Source organism: Aptenodytes patagonicus, chromosome 2, assembly GCF_965638725.1.
Source record: "Aptenodytes patagonicus chromosome 2, bAptPat1.pri.cur, whole genome shotgun sequence".
NCBI lineage: Eukaryota > Metazoa > Chordata > Aves > Sphenisciformes > Spheniscidae > Aptenodytes > Aptenodytes patagonicus.
In genome coordinates, this window is record NC_134950.1 from 98,963,516 (window position 1) to 98,988,941 (window position 25,426).

Here is a 25,426-nt window from a genome sequence, read left to right on the forward strand (position 1 = left end):
AAATCATCTGTCTCCTGCAAGATTTCACCGAAGTTCACAACTGTGAGACGATTTCGTCGGCATCGACTACGGAGCTTTTCTTTTTTCTTGAGGGGGAGGGAGCACCCGGCTCTGATTCACCAGTATATAATTTTTTTCACAGCACCTCCTTTTCAGTATTTGCTCGGTAACGATTCTTTTTAAAATGTCCTTCTCGGGATAATGTCTTTTCTAATCTCCGCTCTCCGTTAGGACAACTACATGTACAAAATTTTATAGGCTTATAATTCTGCACGCTAGATAGAAACATAAATAAAAACCTAGAGGTCAACATAAATAAAATAAAACTTTATTTTTTAAATAAAATTATGTTTTGGTTAAAGAAAAGATAGTGTGTCATTTTGTTAGTAGTACAGACAATTTTTTATCCAAAAGAATACATTGTGCTTTATTGTGTCATTTGTCTGAATACAGACTCAGTGGAATATCTAAATGATACCCTGCTCTGAACTCCAAGTTGAAAGTAAGTTTTTATTATACTTGAGGGAAACAATGGGTTCAGCTGCTTATTGCAAGGAGCAATTGTCAAGGGAGAGTTAAACTCAATTACTGTAACCATACTGAATAAAAAATACTGCCAAGAACAAAAATACGCCTGGGTAAAGACAGCCACTGAATAAAAAAATCGACATAAAGCGTATCAAATATTTATTTATCTGGGCAACAAAGGACTATGATACATTGATAGGCATGGAAACTACTGCCGGCACAACTCAATACAATACAACTATAACTGCTTCCAATATGGCCAGTGGAAATACAGGATACCAGGTGGTCCCGAATGTTTGAAGTTCTTTGGGAAAAAAAAAAGAAAAAAAGGAGAAAAAGAAAAACAAAAGAAAGGGAGAAAGAAACAAAAAAAAGAGGGGGGAAAAAAGGAAAGAAAAGCTATATCTTGTTTTAAAAGACAGTATTAATTTATTGCTCTGATGGTGCTTTCGGGAGAAGGACAGTGAATGAAAATAACTTCTTCTTTCATTTTCCACAACACATAAGGGTTGTAAAACCACTAACATGTTTAAAAACCTTGCCAGGGTCCAACATCACTTTATTTTATCTTCAACGAGAAACTAAATGTCATACTAATTATATATAAAAATTCATGGTTTTTTTATTTGTTCAGCTGCTTCATTGTTGCCTTTAACATGCTACAACAGGGCTAAAAATGATGAATCCCAGAGAAAAACCCCCAAAAAACCTCTGATATCTAAATAAGTACCATGAACCACATGATGAACTAAGAGGGGAAGATTTAAAACCCACTAAACAAGAGGTAAACGAGATCACCAGATAAATAAAAAAAGGCTTAAAACAGACTCACCATATTTACAATTCCCATTAAATTACACATAAATAAATATATACATACATGAACACTGATTCCCTTATATAATAACCGTGAATCGTGTTGCAATAGAAAGTTCAAGTTGGTCGCTTTACCTTGGACAGGAAAAAGTTCTACAACTGAAGATATGACATGGAACTGCTTGTGGTTTGTGTTCAAGTTTATTCACAATACTGATAAAATGTCATCAGTCCTTTTTGCCTTTTGTTTGTTTGCTGTCGCTGCTGCTGTTGTACTTTTTTCGCTTTTTTTCATTTTTAATATGGCTACAATCTTAACTGAAGTTTATGTAAGGGAAGGTGGTGATTCAGTCCGGTGAAGCTCATAGAATTTTTTAAGTATCATTTATTTCTTTTTGGTTTTTTTTTTTAATTTTTTAATATATTTTTAGAAAAAAAAAGTCCTTTTCTTTTTTTGTTTTGTTTTTGTGGTTTTTTTTTTTCCTCCTTTTGTTTTATTTAAAAAAAAGTTCACAAACTCAAGACAGAACTTTTTTTCTTTGCTGGCTCCGTCCCCCTGTTCTGTTCTCTTAGGCTCCAAACTGGGGTAAAACGATGGTGGCAGCGGGGAGAGGGGGGGAAGTTAAGAGGGAGCAAATGGAAATGCGGATGCTGGGAAGGGGTGTGGGGAGAGGGCAGAGCAGTCCTGCAGAGTCAGAGAACAGGATTGGCAGAAGGACGCTCGTTCTGTTGCTGTAGCCTGGGGTGCTGGGTGCAGGGGAGAGGGAGGAGGGAGGTGAATGGATCGATGGGCTATGAGGGGGAAGGGAGAGGAGTGGGGGGGGGGATCCTCACTTTCGGTGCTTCTCCTCTTTGTCGCCGCTTTTGGTGCTGTTGTCTGTGTGGCTGTTGGGATTGTTGCTGAGGTACATTTTGTCCATGGCCTTGAGCGCCTCGGTGAGATAGTTCTGCAGGGCGGTGACGGCAGCGCACACCGCCGGGCTCCCGAAGCCGTGCGAGATGAGGTTGAAGTGGGTCAGGCAGCTCTGGATGCCCGGCTCCAAAATGGGGTTGGGCCGCGAGTTCCCCAGGGGAGATCGGTCCTGAGCCAGCAGGTCGGTGAACTCTTTACAGATCTGTCTGTAGCACAAATGGAGCAGAGAGACAGAAGGAGGGAGGCAGGGAGGGAGGGGAAGAGAGAGGGAGAGAAATGAACCATCACTGGCGGCAGCAAAGCCTGTGCATGCTCCCTGCTAGATTACACAAGCCCCTGGACCAAGGGGGCTCCTGCCCCTGAGTGCACACGCGCTCTCTCTCGCCTTTCCCTCTCCTCTCCACACATCCTTCCCCCTAATTCTCACACTTCCCCAGCACGCACAAACCTCTTCCCTTCACCTCGCATGCACACATGACTGCGCACACACATCAGGCCCCGGCCCCAGCCAACACACAGACAAATAACAGGCACACAGATACACACACCCACCCCTCCCGCCTACCCCTGCCAACCCCCTTATTGCAGCCCCCCACACCCTCCCCACAAACACAACATCCCTTCCCAGCTAGGTTTTGGGGCAGACAGGCAGGTTAAAGTTCCCCAGCAAGGCGGAAGGGAATAGACGGGGTGCGATATCCAAAGGGAGGTTCAGGGATTTATCCACATCTTGGAAGATCCCTTTTTTTGGAACTGGAGAGAGGCGTGGGCCTCTTCCTTCACAAGGCTGAAACACGCCTGTGTGTCGGGAAGAAAGAGCGAGGGCAGAGAGGGGAATCGAGGCTTTAAATTAGGGTGTTCTGAAACGTTTATATAGGTACATCTATATCTCCAAATCCAAAGGGACCTTCCCACAGAGGGGAAGGCTGACGCTAACTGGGGTCTGGAAATTTCCTTCCAGGGAGGTGGGAAGAGAGGATACAAGGGCACGGTGCAGAAGTTAGGTTATATCATCCACTCGCTGCACAAATGGTTGGGGAAATAACACGCCTTATAGCAAGAGAGCTCAGAGGTGTGTTGAAACGGTTTGTATTCTAAAACCCGCGTTAATGTCTTCCAGCCATAAAGCAGCTCCCATCTTCTGCCTGCACCCTCTGGCACTGTGCCCTTTGGTGACACCTCCATTGGTAATTAAGGGCTACTAAACAACCCTTTTAATTTCCAGCAAACATATCAAAACAATCATTTTCTTTTCACACACCACCTGGAAGTCTAGGCAGCCCCACCAATGATAAACTCCGCTAGCATTTTAACTGCGTACAGATTGCAATTTAAAATATATTTTTAATATCCCCATATTCACTAAGTAACAGAGCTGCTTAGGCAGAAAGAACCATTGCCGATTTTAATGAACTGAAATCAGTTTGATGTGCCAGTTTTATTTTACTGTCAATGGGAAGCCTTCCCCTTCTACCTAAATTGATAAGCTAAGTGAAAAGGCCCGGAAAATGTTTTGCTCTGAAGAATTACTGCTTTTTCTTTAACTAAACATCCACCCACAATTTTCACGACTCACTTTCAAGGTTATCTGCACAAACTGATTTGATGGAAACCAAGCTGGGTTATAGAGTTCTTCTATAGCAGGAGGGCAAACACACCCCCTCACAATTTGCAAAACCATCAGCCACCGGCTATGTGGCAACCGCTCACAAATACAAGCCCCAAACCCAGGTTTGTCGCCCTCCCCTCACTTCTGAGCAACGTGCCAGAAAGGTAAATATCTTACTTTGTAGCTAGAAGCATGTTTTTTCTTGTGACTTGCTCGTTTGGATCGGAATGTTGTCGGTTGAGAAATTCAGCTACTGCTTTGGCAGGAAATTCTGTCTCACAAACGTACCCAAAATCTCTAGCTAGATGTACTGCTTCTCCTGAAAAGGGAGGTACGGGTGGGGATGGGAGGGAAACACACAGCTCATCAGTACACATCGCACAGAGGCAAAAATCCATTAGGAAAAAAAAGCACTACATTCTACTTGGGCTGTTCTTCTAAAAGGCTTGGACTTTTCTTCTTTGAAAAAGGTAGGGTAAGAAATGCTAATCGCATCTTATCTTGCAGGAGTTTTCTGTGCTTCAGTCGAGGGCAATGCAAATGTGTATTTTCATGACAATCGTTACAAGTGAAATCTCGCATAAGAATTTTTTAAAGTTTACATTGACTAACAGATACTTCTAGACAGGCAGGCTCCATCCACCTAGAATGTGTGCTTGGATTTACATACCCATACCTATACACAGCCATTTATGTACATTTCATCCACAGCTATTTACTCTGGAAATGTTTGTTTGCCTCAGCCACCTCTCTATATTCTTTTGCAATGCATCAATGATTAATATTGATCATAATTACTCCTAGAGCTCTTCTAAATAAAATGCATTAAACAGCTAAGTGTTTAAAATTTAACTTGATCGCATATAATTACATGTTCACCCCCGAACGATTAACCATGAGAATTTTAGGGTCATTCCACCGAGTCTGTCTGTTTTGTTGATTTTCAAATCTTTGGTTTTAATTTCCTGAACCAGTTGGTTTTTACTGCAGGGCTTCCTGCCATTAGCTCTAGCTCCGGAAGAACGCATGCGCCAATTAGAGCTTCAAAGCCTCAGTCCAGTGAGCTTGTTTCCATAAAATGGAGCGGATCATAAACAATAACAGTACTCTAGAAACTGCCTCATCGCTACAGGACTCAAAGCCCCAGCAATGTTTATACTATCATCCCCCCAAAATTAGCCACCATTGCTAAGTTATCTGGAGATCGGGCCTCTGGTTTTGTTTTTTTAAAAAATCATTCTTTTAAAGCCATTGTATGCGAAAGCTAAACAGAACAACAGATTACCATAAAACCTGCTCCATATTCATTAACATCACAAATAATGTTAAGCAGCTACCAAATCTAGACTTTTTACAAGTTTTCCCCTTGTGATTTTTTACTACAGCGCATGGATGCAATTGCAAAGCCTTTTCAAAAACATGAAGACGCAGTAATTTTCACGCAGTATAAATATAGTGCGGCCACTAATCCTGGTGTTTAAAAAAAATGAAGCCTGGCATTGCACAGCGCTTCTTTCCCCGTCCCTTTGAACATGAAACATTTCTCGCAGAATGCGAAGCGACAACAAAACAAAGCAACAAATTCCCTCCTGCACAACCAAACTTAAGCTAAACCTGCGCAGCCCAGGCTGAGCTTAAAAGCACTTTACACACTGAACTGGCCTAAAATGCTGTCGAACCCGTAAGCGAGGGGAAAGGAGAAGGATCTATTTGCTGGCCTTGGGCTTACTTTGTGCCAGTCAGTGTGACAGAGCAAGTGCTTCAAAACTAAACGACTGCAAACTCTTGAGCTTCCCACCTCCCGGTTCTGACAGCATAGGGCATCCCCACGGCCTTAGAAGTAAGTTGCATCTTTTCTGGCCACAGCAGAGTAGAGGAGAATGATATAGCCAAGGGAACATGTGTTCTGAAAATGAGAACCAAAAGGGAGTCGGGGGGGCGGGGGGGCGTGCAACTTTGAGGCTTTCAGGACACCATTAATTCATGGCTGAGGTCAAGGATTCCCAAATTAATTCAGGAAGTAATGGTCACGCATTTCTCAAATGCAGATGTCAGAAAACTTAAATGATTTACTGTTATGTGGCTGTGGGCTGGGAGGGAGAACAAACTTATAAAGTAGCTGCAGTTTCTGACATTTAAAATTGCTTGGTTGTCCACCTGTGGCAGAAGGACGGCAGTGAAGGATTAGAGGTTCTGCTCCCCGTAACTTCCAACTCGACACTCAGGGGTCTCTTACGGGGCTGAACCCACAGCCCCCATTCACAGGGATCTCTCCCATGCTGCTCCCAATGAGATCCACTTACTCTGGGATTACTCACTTGAACGAGGGAGCAAGATGGGGCCCTGAAAACGTCTAGCTTAGAGACTTAAAAGCAAATAAATGGTAGAATGCAATGCTGAGTCTGCAGGACTCACGCAAGCCCGTTTCAGGTTAAAACAAAAAGCAAAGGCACATAATTCACCTTTTCTTCCTGAGGCATAGAAAATAATGCCCTTCCAATTTCCAACAAGCAGCACTGACTCGGGGAAAAAAAAACCCCAACCCAACACCAAGTCTTCTGTTAGGCAAAAGCAACGGGCACATTTTCCAAACGAGCCCTCCCGGCTCTTTGAGTCACTTACCCTCCACAAGCGAAGTGAGCAAGGTAACATTAGCAGCTTTACGCCTCCCAGCTGGCAGGTTTAATCCTATTTTGTCCAGTTTCTCCCTCAGAGATCTCCCTCCATTTTTAGACTTCGCCCTGCTCCGCACAAGAAAGGCATTGAGAAATGGGGCTGGCGGGGGGCACCCGCTCCCAGATCCCCCAAAACATTGCCTTCCCACGGGGGGGAGTATAGGGTTGGGGGGGGAGGCTGAAGAGCGAGTGTTGCTGAAAGTTGAGTCTCAGACATAGGGATGGGGCTTCGGATGGCTCCTTGTCTAGGGAACAGGGGCCGTCACTAAGGTCCGGATCAGCCCCCAGGCTGGTGGGGAGCTCTGGGCACATCATGGCCAGGGCTGGACCCCTGAGGCAGCCGCCTAAGCTCCCAAGGCGCCATGGACCCGGGGGCAGCTTTTCCCCACAGCCCATGGGCAGTGGCCCAGGCCTAACGGGAGGAGGCTGATTTGTAAGGTCAGCAGCCCCCGTTACCGCCACAGAGCATCGCTGCCCTCACACTGATCCCTGCGTGGCCCATCTGCAGCTTTTCGGCAGAGCCGGACCGAGCAGGGCCGTGGAGGTGGGAGCTGGCTTAATTAATCCTAGATGTTATTCCCTGCCTGGGTGCTGCGTAATTGCCTGGGTGAGGTTGCAGGCCCAGGGCGGCGAGCGGCAGGGTGGGTGCCTGTGGCAGGGCGCCTGCTGGTAACCTCCCCTCCCCGCTCCTGGGGGTGTGTGTGGGGGGGGGTTCATCGCCGTGATGGGACAGTGTGGCCCGGGGGGACACACACGGGCCGTGCTGGGCCCCCTGCCCTCGGCCCAGGCCCCCCGAAGCGGGGCGCGGGGGCCACACAAGGCTGCGTGTTGCCATGGCTACAGCGGCCTCCCCCCCCCCCGCCGCCTGGCAGCGCTGCCCCGGCGGCCGCGCGCACCCCGACCCCTAGCGGCGGGCGCCGCGCGCCGCCCCCCCCCGTCGTCCCGCATGGGCTCTCATCCTCATCCTCATCCTCATCCTCATCCTCATCCTCATCCTCATCCTCATCCTCATCCTCCTTCTTTCTTTCCCTCCCTCCCACCCTCCCTCCTGCCCGGCCCGGCCCGGCGGCAGCGGGCGTTATTCGCCGCCGCCACCCCGCCTTCCTGCGTTCCCCCGCCCCTCACCTCCGGAGCACTCCGCCCAGCAGGGAGGCGTTGAGGCACTCGGGCGGCGAGAGGCGTCTCTGCACTTCCGCCACCGTGACCTTGTACTTGGAGGTGGAGCTGAGCAGCGAGAGGCGGCCCGGCACCGAGCAGAAGACCTCGTTGGGGTTCACCACCCCGCCGAAGAGCGTGTCCTTGTTGATGGGGATGGAGGAGACGGCGTTGTTGTTAGACTTGGAGAGGGACACGGGGCCTGCAGGGAGGGAGGAGCAGGGAGGTGAGGGTGAGGAGCGGGCGGGGAGCCGGGGAGGGGGAGGCCGCCGGCGGGCACCCGAGCCGCCCGCCGCGGCCAGCCCCGGCCCCGCACCGCCTACGGGGCAGGGGGGGAGCGGGGGCAGGCGAGGCCAGGGCGGCCGGCGGGGCTGCGGCGGCGGCACCCCTCCGCTCGCCGGGAGGAGCAGGGAGAGAGCAGGGCGACCCCCGACCCGCAGCAAAGAAGTTAAAAAATAACCCGGCGGCCCCCCGCGCTGCCCGGCACCCCCAGCCCGGAGCGGGCGCGCGCCGTCGGGGGGCTGATGGCTGTTTGTTAAAGCACGTCAGTACCGGCCGTGTTAGACGTCACGGGCGAGGCCGGCCCGCAACGGGCGCCGGCGGCTGCGTTGCCCGCGGAGGGCAGGCTGTGCCCAGGGGAGCGACAGGACCGGCGGGCCGGGCGTCGGTGCAGCACAGCGATACGCGCTGGGGTGCCGGCAGGCTCCCCCGGGGACGGCGCCGTTCAGCCCGCCCCGCTGCCTTCCCAGCGCTCAACTTTCGACGTGGAAAAACCGTAACGCAGCGAGGAGCCGGCAGGCGTGTGCCCCGCCGGCGGAGCGCGCCCCGCCGGCACCCGGCGGCCAGCGCCGGTCGTTCCCCAAAATAAAGCCTGGTCCCTCCCCGGGCGGGCCGCCCCTGCCCGGCGGCGGCTGGCGGGGAGGCGCCGGGCCGGGCCGGGCCGCCGTTCGGCGTGCGGTGCCCGCCGGCTTCGGGTCCCGGCCGGGGCCGCCGCGGGCGTGCGGTCGCCTTCCCTCTCTCCTCCTCCCCAGCCCGCTACTCTTCGCGGGCGCAGTCCGACCGAGCGGGGGGCTCTCTCCGTTTTGGATAGATCACTTGTGACGTTAATAGCTCTGGGAAGGCTAATAGATACAACAGGAGTTAAACGAACTCTTGAGATTACTAATAAAAGAGCCAATTATCATGTCGACTTGGAAAGAGCATCTCTTAAGATTTATCCCTTGCGCATCTAATTTGACGTGACAAAGGCTTCGCAGACGGGGGGGGGGGTGTGGGGTGTGTGATGAAACTTTGAGGTCGCTGGCTGTACAGCGATTAGGGCTAGAGAGGAGAGCGGCTCTGTACAGCACCTTGCTCCGGTGGCGGCCTGGGTGCCCAAATTCCAGGCGGCTGCACAGCCGCGGCACCCCTCGGAGCAGGCGGCAGCAAACTGCGCCTTCAGCCCCGCGAGTTTTACTCCAGCAGCAGCTCCCTGCGCGGGATCCAAACGCAAACCAACGGCTTTACACCGAGAACCTCCTTTGCAAACTGTCCTGTGCCACCTTTCCCACTCCTTCGGTCGTCCGAAGGAAGACGGGGAAAGGAAATCGAGGGAAAACGCGCCATAAATATTTTGCACCATGTGGGGAACAGTGTCCAAGCAATTCAATCCCAGGTGAAGCAAGTGCACAAAGCCAACGAAAACCAAACCGCCCTGACGGACAGCCAGCAGTTTCCAGAAACTCGCCCCTTGTTCTCCCGACAGCCTACCTCATCACCGCCGTGATTTAAATAAGAACACCCCAAGAAAGAGGAACAACGCTTTCTCTTTCACAGCCCAGTTTACCAACAACGATTAAACCCCGCCGCTCAGCCAGATGCAAGGGGCAAACCGTGAAACAGAATTGTTTGCTAATGCACTAAAATACCGGCTCAGATTTTCTAGATCATCTGCTAACATTTTCCCTCCTTAACGACAACAATAATTAAAATACCCGGCAAACGGGGCCGTTTAAGAGGGCGGATTTCGGTCCGCATCGCCCGTTTTCTTTCTCTGCCTCCGACCTTTGGGCAACGGTACGTGCCAGAGGAAGGAGCCCGGGGCCGGGGGGTGGGGGGGGTGGGGGTGGGGGGTGGTAAGTCCTCCCTGCGAGTAGTCCCCAGCCTGTGACGACATGTTTGGTATGTGCAAGGAAACGGCTTACCTTTCTTAATTACAGTTTGATCCGGGATGTTAATACCGGGGTCTTCTACGTGCTGCAACAAAAGGAACAGGCAGGGATGTAAATGTACGACCACAACAAAAGGCGGGGAGGGCCGGGGTGCGGGAGAAGTTGCGTCCCCCCTCCGCGGGCGCGGTGCGGGGAGGGAAACAACAGATCCTGCGGCGGCGGGGGTGGGTGGGGAGACGGGATTTGGGGGGATTTCCTCTATCGGGAGGAATCCTGCAGCCCTCCCCGCTCTTCCCCCATTCCCCAAGAAGAAAGAAAAAAATAAAATCACCCCCCGACCCCCGGGGCTCGCCCGGCCGAGCCCGACACCCGAGTGGCCTCCAGCTTCTGCGGGCTCCCTCCTCCCTTCTTCCCTCCCCTCCCCTCCCCTTCCCTTCCCTCCTCCCCGGGAAGCAGCCCCGGCCCGGCCCGGCCCGGCCCGGCCACGCCGCCGCGCCCGCTCCCGCGCCCGCGGGAGGGAAGGCACAAAGGAGGGGGGACCGGTGCGGTGCCGGGGGGGCCGGCGGGCGGCCCCACGCACCCCGGGCTCCCCCACTATTGTCCCCTCGCAGGTTCCGCGGTCGCGGCTACAGCTGGGTTTCGCGCGGCGGAGTCACGACGTGATTAGAAAGTCAAATGAAATCGTGTTTTCTAATTCCAAAAACTGACAGGCAATATAATGTCTGGCTGTGTTTACAAATTAACACCAGTGCTGCTGAGATAGAAGATTTCGCAATCGTTACAAAACCCAGGCATTACCATTTAAAAAACTATTACTTCCTTCTCTAGTCTTTGTCCAACAATAATACTGATTCTAACATTTTCCATTCTGTCTTGGATTTATGCTCCTGTTAATTGTGCCTGATCTCAATGATTCCGGGTGGATGGTACTAAGTTGCTTTATTACAGGTTTTATTATACTCAATGCTCTCATTTGTAACTTGCCTAAAGTGCTTCTGGATTTAAGTATAATTAAATTGAGAAATGTTCAGAAATGACTAGTGCTGCAGTTCTTGTGTTTTAACTATATGGGGAAATATGATCCCTTTATGCATGCACCCTAAACCCATAAAGTAAATGTACTGTGGCATAATACTTTTATTTGTGTTATTTCTACACATATTCCATACAGGGAGGACTGTTAAGTTTAAAATCCCACAGAGATATTTATGATTAAATAATTTTCACCGTCTACTTCATTTTCTTAAATATTTAGCGGTCGTTTTTATTAAAGGTTAACTGTTGCAGCAACGGAAAAATTCAAAAATGACCCTTTCCCGACCCGGATTTCTGTAAAGGATTTTTTTTTTTTTTTTTTTTCATAACTAGATAAAATACTCTTAAAAGATACATCCTCTTATTTTTATGCTTTCCTTCATGCAGCCTGCTGATTCAGTTTTACAGAGAAAAAAAAAAAATTGGCTGGGCTGGTTTAAGGATTTAAACCAGATGGCATTTGGTTTTCACGAACTATAGCAACGCTATTAATTCATAGATCCCTGAAAGGCAAATCAAATGATTTGTACTCAAAATATCTGCAGAGGAGGCTTCCCGAATCAGCCCGCTGCCACGGAGCACAATTGAGGAGAGGGAGAATTCAAGAGAATATTTTAGGTCATGTTCCTTCTATAGCAATCAGGGGCTTGCAGTCAACAAATTAGTTTATTTTTACTATTGCCTCCATGTTATTTTATATCAAGTTTAAAGAATCGACCTGCTTTTAACGGATCCAAATTGCTTACTAAATCCTCCACTTTGGGCAACGTATGCGTTTATTGCAAAACTGCTAAACATAACCAGCAATTTTCTGTGGCTAATTTAGCCAGATGAGGGCTGTAATAAATTCACTATTTTCCCCGAGTATAATTTACAAAAGATTTCAAAATGACCCCCAAAACCAGGTAAGTTCATCTGAACATTATCCTTGCAACACGAAACTGTACTCATTAAACTGTCAGCGAATATATTGTTGTAATATTTGATCCTGTAATTTGGGATGGCATTTCAGCAAAAATCACATCCAGATACCACAGTTCCCTCCTCCTCTTTCCTCCTGCCAGTCGAGCAGCTTCAATCCCTCAGCACGAGCTCTGTGGGCTTTAATAAATGTATTGCCATGTTCTAATTCCATTTTCGGGGAGAAACCCAGAAAGATGAACTTTGATCACGACCTATCACGTTGCATAAGGCCACTTTCCTAACCGAACAATAGCCCTGGCTTGCTTTGAAAATAGCCTGTGCGCTAATGTCATGCTTAATTAGAAATCAGTTTTTTTAATCTGTATTTATCGATAACAGAATTAGGTCCCCCAAATAATGCATCCTCCAACATTTAATTTAATATAGGGTGTAGCAGGTCTGGCTCGAATTTGATAACCTATAGCTAATGATTTATGAGGTCATCCCTTTGCACTGCTGCTAAAAGAAGGCGGCAGCGTTTTAATATACCTCTTCCCTGATTTGTCAATTAATTCCTTTAGAGAAGAGGATCTGCCTGTATCCTCTTACAACTTTGGATGTCGTTATCCCATGTGCCAATTCTGTAATCACGGGAAACCGATTTTTCCTTCTTAGGCCACTTTCACCCACTTTTTTTTTTCCTTCCCCCTTTACGTTTGCCTGGGAGGACATTTAATGAGATCTCGCGTTTCAGACTCGTGTTTTTCCCAAGGCAGCGAGAAATCCCCAAATGCACGGCCCTGTGGTGATATTATATATTCTTCCAATCGTAACAGCTTCTTGTCATTGAGAAGGAAAGATATTGTTAACGATGACAGTAATTTGATTTATTTATATTTTAGCGGGCGCGTTAGCGGGAAGGCGTCGCGCAGGGACGAGCTGCGGGAACCTATTGTTCTAGGTGGGGGCTTCGCCTTTCCCTGGGGGGGGGGGTTCTCTTCTTCCCTCCCCCTTTTTTTTGGGGGGGTCCCCCTCCCTCCGTCCCTCCCTCCCCCCGAAGTTCGGCTCCCGCGGGACGGGGGAGAGGGTCGAGCGGGCCCCGGGGCGGCCCCTTCGCTTACCGGCACGTCCTCGATGGCGTGGGGGATGGAGTGGAGGGGCAGGTCGGCCAGCCCCGAGCCCAGCCCGTGCGGGGCGTGCAGCAGGTCGTCGTGCCGCCGGTAGTCCCTGCGTGGGTCGAGCCCCGAGAGCTGGTGGGGCAAACCCCGGTGCGTGTGGAGCAGCCCCGTCTCCTGGCTCTGCCTCTGTCCCGGCCATCCTGGGTGCTGGGGCTGCGGCTGGGCATGGAGGGGGTTGAGGCTGTAGGGGTCGTTCACGTGGGAGTAGGGGTCCTGAGACTGGGGGTAGATGGGCTGGTAAGGGGGGGGGAAGTAGGGGGGCTGGAAGTCGGCGTTGGGGGTGTGGGAGAGCGGCGGGGCGCTGGTGTAGGGAGACTGACCCACGGTCCCCAACTGGGGTAGCCGGGCTGTCCCGTTGCTGGTACTGTCGTGGCGCTCCTGAGGTGGGGGGGGGGGGGGGGGGGAGGCGGGGGGGGGAGGGGGAAGGAGGGGGAGAAAAGAAAAACAAAGATAAAATCACACTGTTTCTCCTCAAAACTGGCTTGTGAATTTCATCTATCGGGCAAAGATGGGCAATTCGTCCGCTCCGAGGCGGAGAAGAGCAGATCTGGACATTTCTCTGCCTCTGATTTCCCCTCGCACACAATTAAGAGGCAGCAGTCTCGCTTTTTAAGTAATAATAATAATAATAGCAATAATGATAACAGCAATAATAGCAATAATTATAACAGGACTGCTTATAATAATTAATATAAAACATTGCGGCGATACAGCGTGGATTCCCAACAGATCGCGCCCCGGCATTTCAGGAGCAGGTATTTCCCGCAAATAAAAAGAACAATTCATAAGCGGGCATTATCGAAATAATAATTCTACCACGACCCAAAATCCTCCCGCTGGCCCTGGACATGAACCGAGACAAATACTGTCGCTGGGATCACCGATAACGCATCCCAAGAAAACCCTGGAAAATCCAAACCCACTGCCATTTTGTTACCAGAAGACGCCGAAATGGGCTCTAAACAAACCGGTCGTTCCCCCCGCGAGTTTTACAAACGTTTCGGGGCGAAGGCGCTGCCACGGTCCCCCACCCAGGGGGAGAGCCGCCCCGGTGCCCGGCCGAGCTCCCCGCTCGCCAGCGGGCCATTTCGGAGCGGAGGGGGCGGCGGCGGCGGCCAGGGCGCCGGGGAAGCGGAGGAATGCGCCGGGCAGCCGGGGGTAGCGCCGCCCCGGGCCCCGCCGCACCGACGGGCGAGCGGCGCCGAAACGCGCCCGGGCGCTTCGGCAGGGCTCTGCCGGCTCCCGCTGGCGGGCAGAAGAGCCCACAGGTACGTCCGGGGGAAAAGGCATGGCCTCCACGGAGGAGGAGGAGGATTCAAGGGAAAGAGCCACGATCCCGAAAAAGGGAAACGAGAAGGCTGAAAATATCCCGTTTGCAGGTGGCAAGGTGAAGAAATCGAAGCGGTAGGGTCCAAGTAAAGCCTTTTGCCGTTCGCTCCAAGCAGACCAAAAAAAAAAAAAAAGGGGTGGTGGGAAAAGAAAAAAGGAAGCGAGAAGGTGGGGGGGAAGGTAAGCCACCGAATTTATAAAAACGAAGGAAAGGAAAAAAGCCCTCTCCGGAAAGCTGGGTGCGAAACCCCGACCGCCACCGCCACCGCCGACAACAATAGCAACACCCAGCACACACCAAACCCCCTCCGAGAGAAACGTGAAGCAACTCACCATAGCCGAAAAACTGTGTACTAACATCTGCGAAGAGTCGGGGGTTACAAGTCAAGGTAGGAAAAAAAAAAAAAAAAAAAAGGCAGAGGAAAGGGACCGGCGGAGCGCGCAGCCCCCGGCGGAGCCCCGCGGGTGCGGGCGCGGCGCGGGCGCGGAGGGAGCGCGGCCGGAGCCCGGCGCTAGGCGCGGGCGGCGGGACCGGGGCGCCGGGGCTGCTCCTGCACCGCGGGCGCGCCACGATAATCCATCAGAACTTGCACCGATCTCTGCTGCCCTTCATCGGGTGTTGTTGCCAAGGCGAGCTCTCTATCCTGGCGTGGTGTGAGGAGTCAAAGTTGGTTGCTTTTTTTTTTTTTTTTTTGCTTTTTTTTTGTTTGTTTTGCGCGCTTTTTTTGGTTTTGTTTTGAGCGTGTGTGTGTTTGTTTCTTAATCCTTTTTTTTTTCCTCTGTCTCTTTCTTTCTTTTTCTCCTTTGACTTAGCTGCTGCTTCACTTGAGCTCCTAATAACAGATCTGCTGCCTTCCTGGAGACTCCTAATAGCAGATATTCATGACTATTAATATTACACGAATACTTAATAAGGGAAGAATGGCTGGAAATCGAGCGTGAAGCGAGAAGGCAACTCAAGGCAGAGCCTGTTCTAAATGACGTCCATTGAATGAAGAATCAGTGTATCTAATCAGAGATGGGGGAGAGGGAGAGGGAGAGAGAGACAAAAAGGGAGAGAGAGGGAGCGGGAGAGAGAGAGGGGGGACATGCTGCTGCGTCTGACGAATCACAGGAAAGGGGCAACATTTTAAAAGGTTGCAGGGCATGCAAAAGTGAAAGAGAAAGAGATCCGGAGAGAGGGAGAGGGTGGGAGCCAGGAGGGGGGTGCGGAGGGGGGGGTGGGGTGGGGTGGGAGAGACGGGCAGAAGGAGAGAGGGGAGGGGGCGCGGGATCCCCCCTTCCTCCCCTTCCCTTCCCTTCGCTTCCCTTCCCCTCCCTTCCCCCCTGCCGCCGCCTCCCCAGGCCCCCAGCCCCACGGTCCTTCGCGGGCGCACCTCGGGCTGCGGCTGCTGCGCGTAGCCGGCCTCGAAGGCCAGGGAGAAGAGCGGCTGCTGGCTCCCCGCTTGGCTCTTGCCGCCCTCGGCCGCGCCGCCGCCGCCTTTGCGCGGGGTGGGCTCCGCGGGGCCGCCCGCCGCCGCCGCCGCCCCGTCCATGCCTCGACGGCGCCCCGCCGAGGGGCTCCCCGCGCCGCTGCCCCCGCGGCGGCCGCCCCGCGCCGCCGAGCCGGCTCGCCTCCGTGCCCCGCGTCCCGGAAACCGGCTGGGAAAGTTTTTTTGGGTGTCTCCCCTTCTGGGTGTCAGCCCTCCTCCTCCTCCTCCGGTTCGAGCCCAGCGCCGAGGCCGGCGGGCGCCCGGGGCGGGGGGGCTGGGGAGCCCAAGGAGCATCCGCCGGGCTCCCCGCGGCCCCCCTCTCGGAGGATCCGGGAAAAGACGGGGGGAAGAGGCAGGAGGCGGCGAGGCGGGGAGGGAAGGAGGGCGGGGGGGAGAGGGAGCCGGGAAGGAGGCAAGGCGAGCGCTTCTCCCGGCCCAGACAAGCCGGGGCTCCGGCGCAACCCGTCGGACTGGCTGTGCAACTCCCAAACAACTCCCTCAAACAGGCACGGCACCGCTCCGCTCTCCGCCGCCGCGCCGCTGCCCCGCCGCAGCCTCCGCGCCGCCGGCGCCCGGCCCCGCGCTCCGCCCGCCTGCTCCCGGCGCTCCGGGCGCTGAGCGCGGCTCGCCGGGCTTTTATTCCGCTTTCCTTTTCCTTTTTTTTTTTCCCCTTTTAAAGGCAGGTCCTATCCCCGCCAGGGCACAGCCACCCTCCTTTCCATCCTCTCCGCGAGTCCACCTCGCACCCGCTCCCGAGGAAAACACGGAGAGCCAAACCGCACACGCACGCACAGCAGCCGGCGGGCTCCGGCGGAGCGGCCGCTGCTCCCTCCGTGTCTGGTAGCACCTCGGTGCAAAGTCCCATTAGCGCAAGGCAACAAAAGCCATTTGCGATGAAATCCACACGCTCGCACGTGTGCACTCTTGAACACCGATCCTGGGGGGAGGGAGGGGGAGAGGCACGCTTTCCTCCCGAAATCCAGCTGAGGAACATAGATATTATTTTTTGCCGGCTTAAAAAAAACAAACAAAACACCCCTGACACCCCATTCCTGGAAATCAAGCATCCGCCAGCGAGTGGATCTAAGAGCTCGGCTCCCGCACCGGGAGACAGCTTTATCCCAAACTCCTCGATCCGGGACAAAACCACCAAATCATTTAGTCGGCGGCGAGTCTGGCAAGCCCTCGGTCCCTTTCCTAAGCTACAGCATCGCCCAAAGCAGCGGCAGGGTCGGGTGGGAGCGTGCCCCCCCCCCCCCTTTCGCCCCAGACATGCACGTCGGCAAGGCTCCGCCGAGGCTGGGGGCACCTTCCCGCGTGGGTCACGACCAAATAACTGCGTTCATTTGCAAAGTGGAGTCCTTTATTGCGCGGTTTAAACGCACTGCACAGCCAACTTTTGCGAAAGGGGTGACAACAGTATTCGTTGGTTTGAGACTAGGCATGGGTCCTGGGCATCGCTCTTCTTTTTCCTCTTCTTTTTGTCAGATTAAAAGACACTCGCCTCTTTCTAAAAATATGGATGCACACACAGACACATAGAGAGATGCGTGCACGCAATCTGTGCCGAACGGCTACCAAAACCAAATTAGGTGGATTTTAATTTTTTTCAAGCGGTTAAAATATTGCTCAAAGCCGTGGGAGTGTGGCCCTGAAAATTAGGAGGCTGGGGGAACACCACTCCCAAACCCGTGATTTCAGTTCGGCAGCTGACCCCTGCAAATTTGTGCAGCTCGGTAGGATCAACCCGCAGCTGCATCGAAAAGGCTGAAATTAAGCGTCGGTCCTGAGCCGATTTATTGGGATGCCTCGGGTACCTGACGTGTAAGAATAATTCTCTTCCCTTTGTCTCTTTGCTCTTTCATTCATTCGTTCGTCTGTCCGTTCATTCAGCCATCCATCTATCCATCCATCCATCCATCCATCCATCCATATGGATGAGTGTAGCGTCCTACAGAGCCTTATCTACGGAGGATCCACCTATAGACCAGGCTGCTGCTGGATCCTGTTTGCCTTTCCTCATACACTTCCGACAAAGCCGGGTTTCCACGAGCCCCGGAGCTCCTGGGGAAGGACCCCAGCCCCTCTCCAGCTGCAGGACCGCAAGGAAGCCTGGCGAAGGAGCAGAAGTTTTCCTAAACGAAACTGAGAGACGGAGGGATGCTGCAGGCTCCCGCTCGCAGCTGCGGGGCCGGGGCTCTGCCCCGGCTGGGGGAAGCGCTTACCTCACATTCCTCATACTTGATATTATCCGTCAGTTTCCAAAGCATTTTCATGGATTGGCGTGAGAGAGAGGATTTGGTTCTCCCTGCCTTTCCCTACGGTGGCGGTGCCGGGGCGGCGTGGGGAGCGCGGCTGGCGGAGGCTCTGCAGCGCTCCCGTCCGCGCTCGGAGATCTCCCTCTAATGGTGGAAACTTTTCCCTTTTCCAGCTCTTTACCCGCAGCCTAATCGCCTCATTAGCATATCAACAACAGCCCAATTGCTCGCCAGCACAACAACCTGCAGCGATGGACACAGGTAGAAAGGACCCACGAGCAAAAAAAAAAAAAATAAAAAAAATAAAAAAAATTTAAAAAAGGCTTTCTCCAACCCGCCGAGCCCCGGCGCGGGGGGGCAGCGGGCCCTGCCTGCCTGCCTGCCTGCCTGCCTGCCGGCGGGCGGGCGAGCGGGGCTCGCCGGCCGCCGCTCCCCCCGCGCCTCTGCCTGCCAGCGGGGAGGAAAGTGGCCAGCGAAATCAAAAAGGCGACCGTCCCTTCATCTGCAGAGAGTTTGGGGCGAGCCGTGAAGCCACCCCTCTCCCCCCCCTTTCTCCCCCCTCCCCCCACGGGGTTTAAAGAAACCAAAGCGAGGAGAAACGAGACTCGGGTCTTGCTCTAACGAGGTTATTGTCTGCGGAGGCTTCTGTTGCCCTCTGGATTTGATTTGATCTTTTTGGTGGATATTTGAAAAGCTTCTTTCTTTTGCAAACTGTTTTGTTCCTCTCGGCTCCGCCGGCTATTGGTCTTCCAAAAAACCCCAAACAAACCCAACATAACCTCCCAGATAGAAGTGGGCGAGCGGTAATGTGAATGCAGCAGGAGCAAGCGCTTGAGCAAAGGGACAAAACAATGACCATAATAAAACTTTGGTACTTTCTTAGGTGGAGCGCTTCGTTTGCTTAACAATGCGCCGCTGAGCAAGCGCTCAGCCCGCCCTCCCGGGGGGTTGCTTTTCCACCCTTCTCCTCTTTTATTTCCCCGAGTGCCCAGCCTTGATCCATCCACCGAAAGGCTTCGTTTTCCTCGATTTTCTTCTTTTTTTCTCTCACTGATCCCACGCCGCTCCTGACGGCGAGGCACCCTCCTCTCCGTGGGGCCGGCGTGTCGGGCCTGGCGCGGCTCCCCACGCCCGCCGGGTCCCCAGGCGTCCCCCGGAGCCGGGCATCCCCGAAACTTCCCTCTGCCAACCGCAAAACCTGCCCTGTCGGCCTGGGAGACCCTCCCGGGGCCAGCCCCCGACGCCGGGGGAAAATTTACCGCCTCCAGGAGCAAACGGCCCGTCCACTCCGCGGGGGAGCCGCAGTGGGCCCTCGGGGGGGGGCCCGGCACACGCGTCCCCACGCCGGGAAGGGCGGCAAAGCCTCCAGGCTCCCGGGCCTGCTCCTTCACACACACACACCCCGACATCCCCAAAATGGATGGTTTTTTTTTTTCTTTCTTTCCCTTTCCCCCCTCCTCCACCCCCCGATGGTCTTTTTCACCAGCGCTTTTGTCTGCAAGTGGCAGGAGAGTAAACTGTTGTTTTTACTCCCATTGAGGTTCAAATGGAGCTGGCAGATTAAGCCTAGTTAATGCCCCGGGGGAGGGGGGGGGGTGAGAAAAAGAGGGGAGGCGGGTAACGAAGGGGCCCGTCGCCCCTTAGCGCCGTCCAGGCGGAGCCGGGCCGGCCGGGAGAGCCTCCCACCCGGGACAGCCTCCCACCCGGGACAGCCCGGGACTCCCGTGGGCCAAAGGCCCGGCCCTTGTCCCTCCTCTCCCCCAGCCCCGGGCCGGCTGGGGTGCGGGGGTAGGAGGGGAGGGGGCGGCTTTCCCCCAAGAGACCCGCACGGGGCAGCGGGAGGCGGCTCCTGCGCGCCCCCGCGGCGGGTCCGCCCGGCCCGGCCCCTCCGGCCAGGCACGGCGTGGGGGGTGGGGGGGTGGGGTGCGCAGCGCCGGGGAGCGGGAGCAAGGAGGGCCGGGATGTAAGGAAAAGTCGGGAACAGATTTCAGGGCAGATAGCCCGTAAGTGCGATTACATAAGAGTTGACTCCAGTGAAAAAAAAAAAAAAAAAAAAAAATTAAAAATCCTCTTTTGATCGCTTCTCCGCACCGACCTGATAAAAAGACGCCAGCTCGAACTGCAAAAATAATTAAAAAGATATTTTTGTTTACTGCGTTTTCTTCCCCCCCCCCCTTTTTTTTTTTCAGACGACTTACTGCTACCCTAAAAAAAAAAAATTAAATAAGGCAGTCCGGAGAAAGGCTTCCTCGAGAGATTTGAAAAGTCGGGAGCAGAGAAAGAAGCTAGGCTCCCATCTTGAACTGGACTGTCCTGGAAAAAAAAGTCGTTTTCGGTAATAAAAGCCGGGGTGTTCGAACAGGACGGTTCGTCTTCCCTTTTATTAGCCGGCAAACGGCGGCGGTCCGGCCCGAGCGGAGGGACGTCGGGAGGCTGTAGGGATTTCCAAGTGTCTCCCGCTTCGGGAGCCGCCGTAACTCCACACGTGTCGGCTCGCCCGTGGTGCGGGTGGGTCCCCCCGGGTCCGCGGGGCTGGGCGAGGCCCCGGCGGGCCGCGTTTTCCCCGCCAGGCCGCTTTCGCCGGTGGGTGCTGCTTTTCCCTTCAGCTCGTCCCCGCGGGAGTGCTTTCCACGGGCGCTCCCGGCGCGTCTACTGCCGGGTGGGACACGTCGGCGTTATTTTTCTACGGGACGGGCTCGGGTGGGAGCTCACAGCGACGTTTCAACCCCCGCGGCCCGCTTCCGAAGCGCGGCGGGCCCACGCCGCGCGGCCCCGGGCCACGCCGGCGGGCGCTGCCCCGCGTGGGGGCCCGGCGCGCTCCGGGGGCAGCCCCAGGGCTCCGCGGCAGGACAGCCGCCGCCGGCGGCCCCGGGCAGAGGGACGGCGGGCGAGCACACGCCGCCCTTCACCGGCCCACGCTGCCGGGCAGCTCACCCCCGGGCCGGGACACCCCCGGCGGCGGCGGAGCAGCCCTCGCCCCTCCCGGCCCCGGCCCGCCGCTCTCTACCTGTTGCGGCCGGGCCTCGCCGGTGGCCGGGGGCAGCTCCCAGCTCGGCGAGCCGTAAAATCGCCAACCCCGGCGCCAGGCTTGCTCCCGCTCCCTCCCGGCCCGTCGCCTCTCCCGCTCCAGCCCTGCCTCCCGTCCCAAAATACCAATAAACCCCCGCAGGGCAGGAGGGTCGCCTTACCTGCCAGTCCCCCATTTTGGCAAGGATAGACATCCTGGCTGCGGGCTCCGGATCCCCAGGTCCCTGCTGGTCATGGACTGCGAGGGCAAGCGACCCGCCCGGGATGCCTGTGGGTAAATCCTCCCCTTACCTGCGCCGGGACTGTCTCACCTGGCCATAAAGAGCTGGGTGCTCCCTGCCCGCGCCTGCGCGCTGCTTCCGCGCTGCCTGCGCGCTGCCCCCCGCCACCGCACTCCCGCGGCGCCCGGCCCGGCCCCGCGGCCCCCCGGGGGTGCACCGCCGCCAGCCCCCGGGGAGCCTCCCGGGCGTGCCGCGGGCGCGCTGCGGCCGCCGGGCAGCTGCCCGGCAGCTGCCCACTTCGCTGCCCCGCTGCTCCCCCAGCTCCCCCAGCCCTGAGCGGGGGGCGGCTCTGCCCGCCCGGGTGCCTGCGGCCGGGGTGGGGACGCGCGAGCCCCCCATCCTCACCTCCCCCGGGGGGCCGGTAGGTTTCTTCGGGGGCAAGTTGCCAGTGAGTGCGTGCTCGTAGTAGTCGTAGTAGTAGTAGTAGTAACAACAACAATAATAATAATAGTAAAAATAGCAGCCCCAAAAGACAAAGCACCGGGGGGGCTGAACTAGCCCAAGGGTGTAACGGAGGCGCTGAAAGTGGTCGGGGGAGTCCAGGGGGAAACAAAGACCCCCCCCCAAGTGCAGACGGTCTTCCCAGCCCGTGGTACGCGGGCCAGGCGAGGGGGGCGGGCGGCAGCCACTGGGGGGATGCGGCACCCGGGGTGGCAGCACCCGGCGGGCCGGGGTCTGGCCCGCTGGGCTGCGCGGGAGCGGCGCGGGGTGAGGGATGCTGCGGTCCCCTGGGGGAAGCCGGCCTGCGACAGCCTGTGGCCCTTGGACCCTCGGTGTCCGCACCCCTTCTCCCAGCCCGTGTTTTTTTCCTTCGGGATTCAAGTGTCGAAGTGCCCTGGGAAGTTGCCAGGGTGTAGCGCAGCTCTGATTTCACGCCCCGAAAGACAGGGAGCACGGCCCCTGTCCCATCTCTAGGGGATGGGCGCAGTGGGAGCGGGGGGAAGCAGTACTCCAGCTACGGGATTTTGGGGAGGGATGCAATTAATTTCCACTTCGCAGTTGCACAGCAAGTCCTTTGCATTTCAGAGACAGAGGAATGTGGCATCGTGTCCCAAGCGTGGGTCACTTTGAGGCCTCCTAAATGCCGGGGCGCATTGCCCCCTACCTATGAGGCTGTGCTGGGTCGGGTCCTGCGATCCTGGGCCGGTCTCAGCCTCCAGTAGACGGAAGGGGAACGCACCCCCTTGCCCCACTCTAAGAGCTTGGGGACAAGGACCTTGCAGAAGGGAGGTCAGGCCCCGTCTCCAGGCAGGTGGGAAGGGGGAGGCGAGAGCCGGCACCCGCAGCCATTCGACCCCGGGGGAACGCCGGCGCCGCGGGCAGTCAAAGCCTCGGCTCCTGCAGGGCTCCGCTTCCCATCCCCGCCCCAGCGAGCCGGGGTCGGCGAGGACCGGGCCCCCTCCGCGGGGATCGGCGGCTCCTGCGCGGCGGCGGGGCGGGGCGCGGTCAACGGGCCGTGCGAGGCGCACTTCGCACCGCCTCGCCCAGCGCCTGCCCGCGGTGTACAGTTAGCGTCAAATTACAGCAATTAGCCGGGCACCGGAATTTAATTACCCAGCCCTGCCCCTTCCCCACCCCACCCCCGGTCCCGGGGACGCTCCTGCCCGGGGAAGACGCGGAGCAAAGACAGCCCCGTGCAAAATGGGAGAGGGAGGGGGAAGATGCGCGAAGATTTCGTGGCTCTGGGACTCTGCCGCCTCTCCTTTCCCCGCTTCCCGGCCGCCCTGCCCCTCCGAGCCCTCTCCGGGAGACGGCAATTTTGGCCCCGTAACGGTTATTTAAAATGCTACTTTTTATTATTACTATTTTGCGGGGAGGGGTGGGGAATTAATCCGATTTGAAGTTGGCCTTCGGCGAAACGTTCCCGGCAAACTTGGGTGCCACGTTTCTGTTGTCCTCCCGGTGGCATCTTTCCCTTCTCCCTGCCTCCATCGCTCCCCACGCAGGGTTACATCTCTCCGGTCAGGACCCGGCTCCCGCAGCCCGGCTCTGCCCCGCGGTACTTGGCAGAGAGGCGGCCCCGGCACAGCCCGCCCGCGGGGAGGCAGCCGGGCTTTTGGGGCTACGGGGCAGCTCTGGCTCGCATCGGGCTCATCCCTGCGCTTTTTTTTTTTTTAGCCCAGGGGAGGAGGGCATGGGCTGGGCGTGCTGCAGATCCCGGGGTAGTGGGACGCTCGTTTTCACCTCCCTGGGGGGTTTGGTGACCGTACTTCGGGTGTTAATTCGGCTTTCCTGGCCCGGGCGTTTAGAGAACTCCTTTCCCTCGCAGCCTTGAGGGCAAATCCGGCACGTAAAGGTATAGGGGGCTGAAGCCACCGCACCCTGGGCTACTGTCATCCGTGATGTGCCAGCTCTGGGTGTCTTCCTCGTCCTGCTCGCCCTGCCGCCTGCCTCCTCCCCGTCCGAAGGGAAGATGAGGCTGAGGAAACTTCTCTCCCCAGACGAAACCGTCTCTTTTAAAGCAAAGACACATACAGCTTTTTTTTTTTTTCCCCTGCCCCCTCTTTGTCACACCGGCTGGCTCACAGCAGCTCGGCAGTGCTTTTGGCAGGTGGATCGGAGAGAGTAACCGCGGAGATCCATCCCCTCTGATTTATTTCTGGTGGACACGCCGGGTCCCTCCCCGTGTGTCACAGCGCGGGCAGCAGACGGGGCAAAGCCCTGCCCGCTCCCCTTCCCCTCCACCAGCAGCACCATTTCGGCTATACCCCGCCACGCATTTCTTCCCAGCCAGGAAGGGGGGAAGAGATGCTCTTGGGCGGGCTTTCCCCTGCCCGGCGTCGAGTTTCCCCAGCCGGACCGAGTTACCGACGGGTCCTTGCGCCCCTGAGCCAGGAGTATCCCCACCTGCCCGGCCCCCAGCGGCCGGCCAGATCTTTCCTTCTCCCTCCTGCCTGCGCTGCCTGCCCCCGCGGCGAGCCCGCAAGAGCGGTGGGATAAACCCGGCTCTCGATGCTCTGCGGGAAGTTTAGGGTTGGTCACTCCTCGCACTCTTGATTTTCCCTTCTCCCTGCCCCAGTGCCGCCCGGCTGGAGAGAGGCTCGGCGCGGCTGATTTCCACCGGCTCGTTGCCACATAAATCGCCTTTTTTTTTTTTTTTTTTTAATGCGTTTTTGGCAGTGGCCGGCCTGCGCCCGTGGGGCCGCTTGCAGCCCGGCCAGCGCCAGGGCCGGCAGAGGCGCAGCTCCGCGCCGTCCCGGGGCGGGGGACGCGGGGCTGCGGCCGGCGGCGGGGTGGGTGGGCTTGCTCTCCGGCGGGTCGGGAGGGAGCCTCCCCCGTCCTCTGCCCGGGCTGAACTCCTGGCGTCGGTGTTTTCGGAGGGAGAAAGGAGAGGTTCAGGTTGGTGTGGGTCTGCCTCGGCTCTACGGGGGTGGGGGGAAGCGGGGCAGCGGCTGACCCCGGGATGAGCGTCGCCTCCGTCCTGGGGACGAGGTGTCTTCCCGGGCGCACCTTTGAGCAGAGGGGGGACGCAGAAGGAAAGGGGCAAAACCCGGCAGGACATAAAACCCCCAACATCCCAAACCCTACAAAACAAAGGCAAAAAGGAAAAAAAGGAGAAGAAAATAGGCGCTCCCCGCCCTTCCTCGCCTCGCACTTTGCGGTCCAACATGATCCAATTAGTTTTGGGAGGCCGGTGCCGGAGAAGGGGTGTGTGTGCTGCGTCTCGGGTGTTAGCGGAGAGGTTTTTCCTCGATTGATTTGGGGGTTTGTGTCTTGTTTTCATGCCCTTCTGCGGGGGAGCCGGCTCCCGGGATGGAGCAGCCTCAACCCTCTCCCCGGCGGATCCGGGGAAGTCCTTGCCATGCGCGACTTGGGATGGTGCGAAGGAGAGGAAAGAAAGGGTAAGAGAAGAAATTCGTCCGCTTCCACCCGCGACTGGCCTGCCCACGGTGCTGTCTCCCGGCTACTCATTTTAGCAGAGTTTGTTTTCCTTCAAGCCCGTTTCCCACGGGAGAGAAGCTCACCGAGTGCATCAGGTCGCTTCAGCCGCTCCCGGGACCTCACGAAACCAATGCTCCTTCCCCCTCCCGCTCCCCCCGTCGCGGCTTTGCTCCGGGACACGCTTTGAAGAGGGATGCGGGGCGTCCCGCCTGCGG

General features: G+C 55.9%; 1 protein-coding gene across 4 annotated transcripts; it reads right to left on the minus strand.

Annotated features, from left to right (window-relative positions):
- Positions 1 to 312: 312 nt before the first annotated feature.
- Positions 313 to 21,334, minus strand: TFAP2A (transcription factor AP-2 alpha). Of its 4 annotated transcripts, none has more exons than XM_076330515.1 (7): positions 21,210 to 21,334; positions 12,906 to 13,340; positions 9,880 to 9,931; positions 7,667 to 7,898; positions 6,489 to 6,607; positions 4,044 to 4,185; positions 313 to 2,463 (listed from the first exon to the last, which is right to left on the minus strand). In XM_076330515.1, exons 1-7 carry the CDS (start codon positions 21,240 to 21,242, stop codon positions 2,175 to 2,177), a joined length of 1,302 nt encoding a protein of 433 aa, XP_076186630.1. In that variant the 5' UTR covers positions 21,243 to 21,334; the 3' UTR covers positions 313 to 2,174. The 4 variants fall into 4 exon arrangements, with proteins under 4 accessions (XP_076186630.1, XP_076186629.1, XP_076186628.1 ...); XM_076330514.1 differs by lacking the exon at positions 21,210 to 21,334 and adding an exon at positions 17,989 to 18,183; XM_076330513.1 differs by lacking the exon at positions 21,210 to 21,334 and adding an exon at positions 15,668 to 16,065.
- Between the last annotated feature and the right edge of the window lie 4,092 nt (positions 21,335 to 25,426).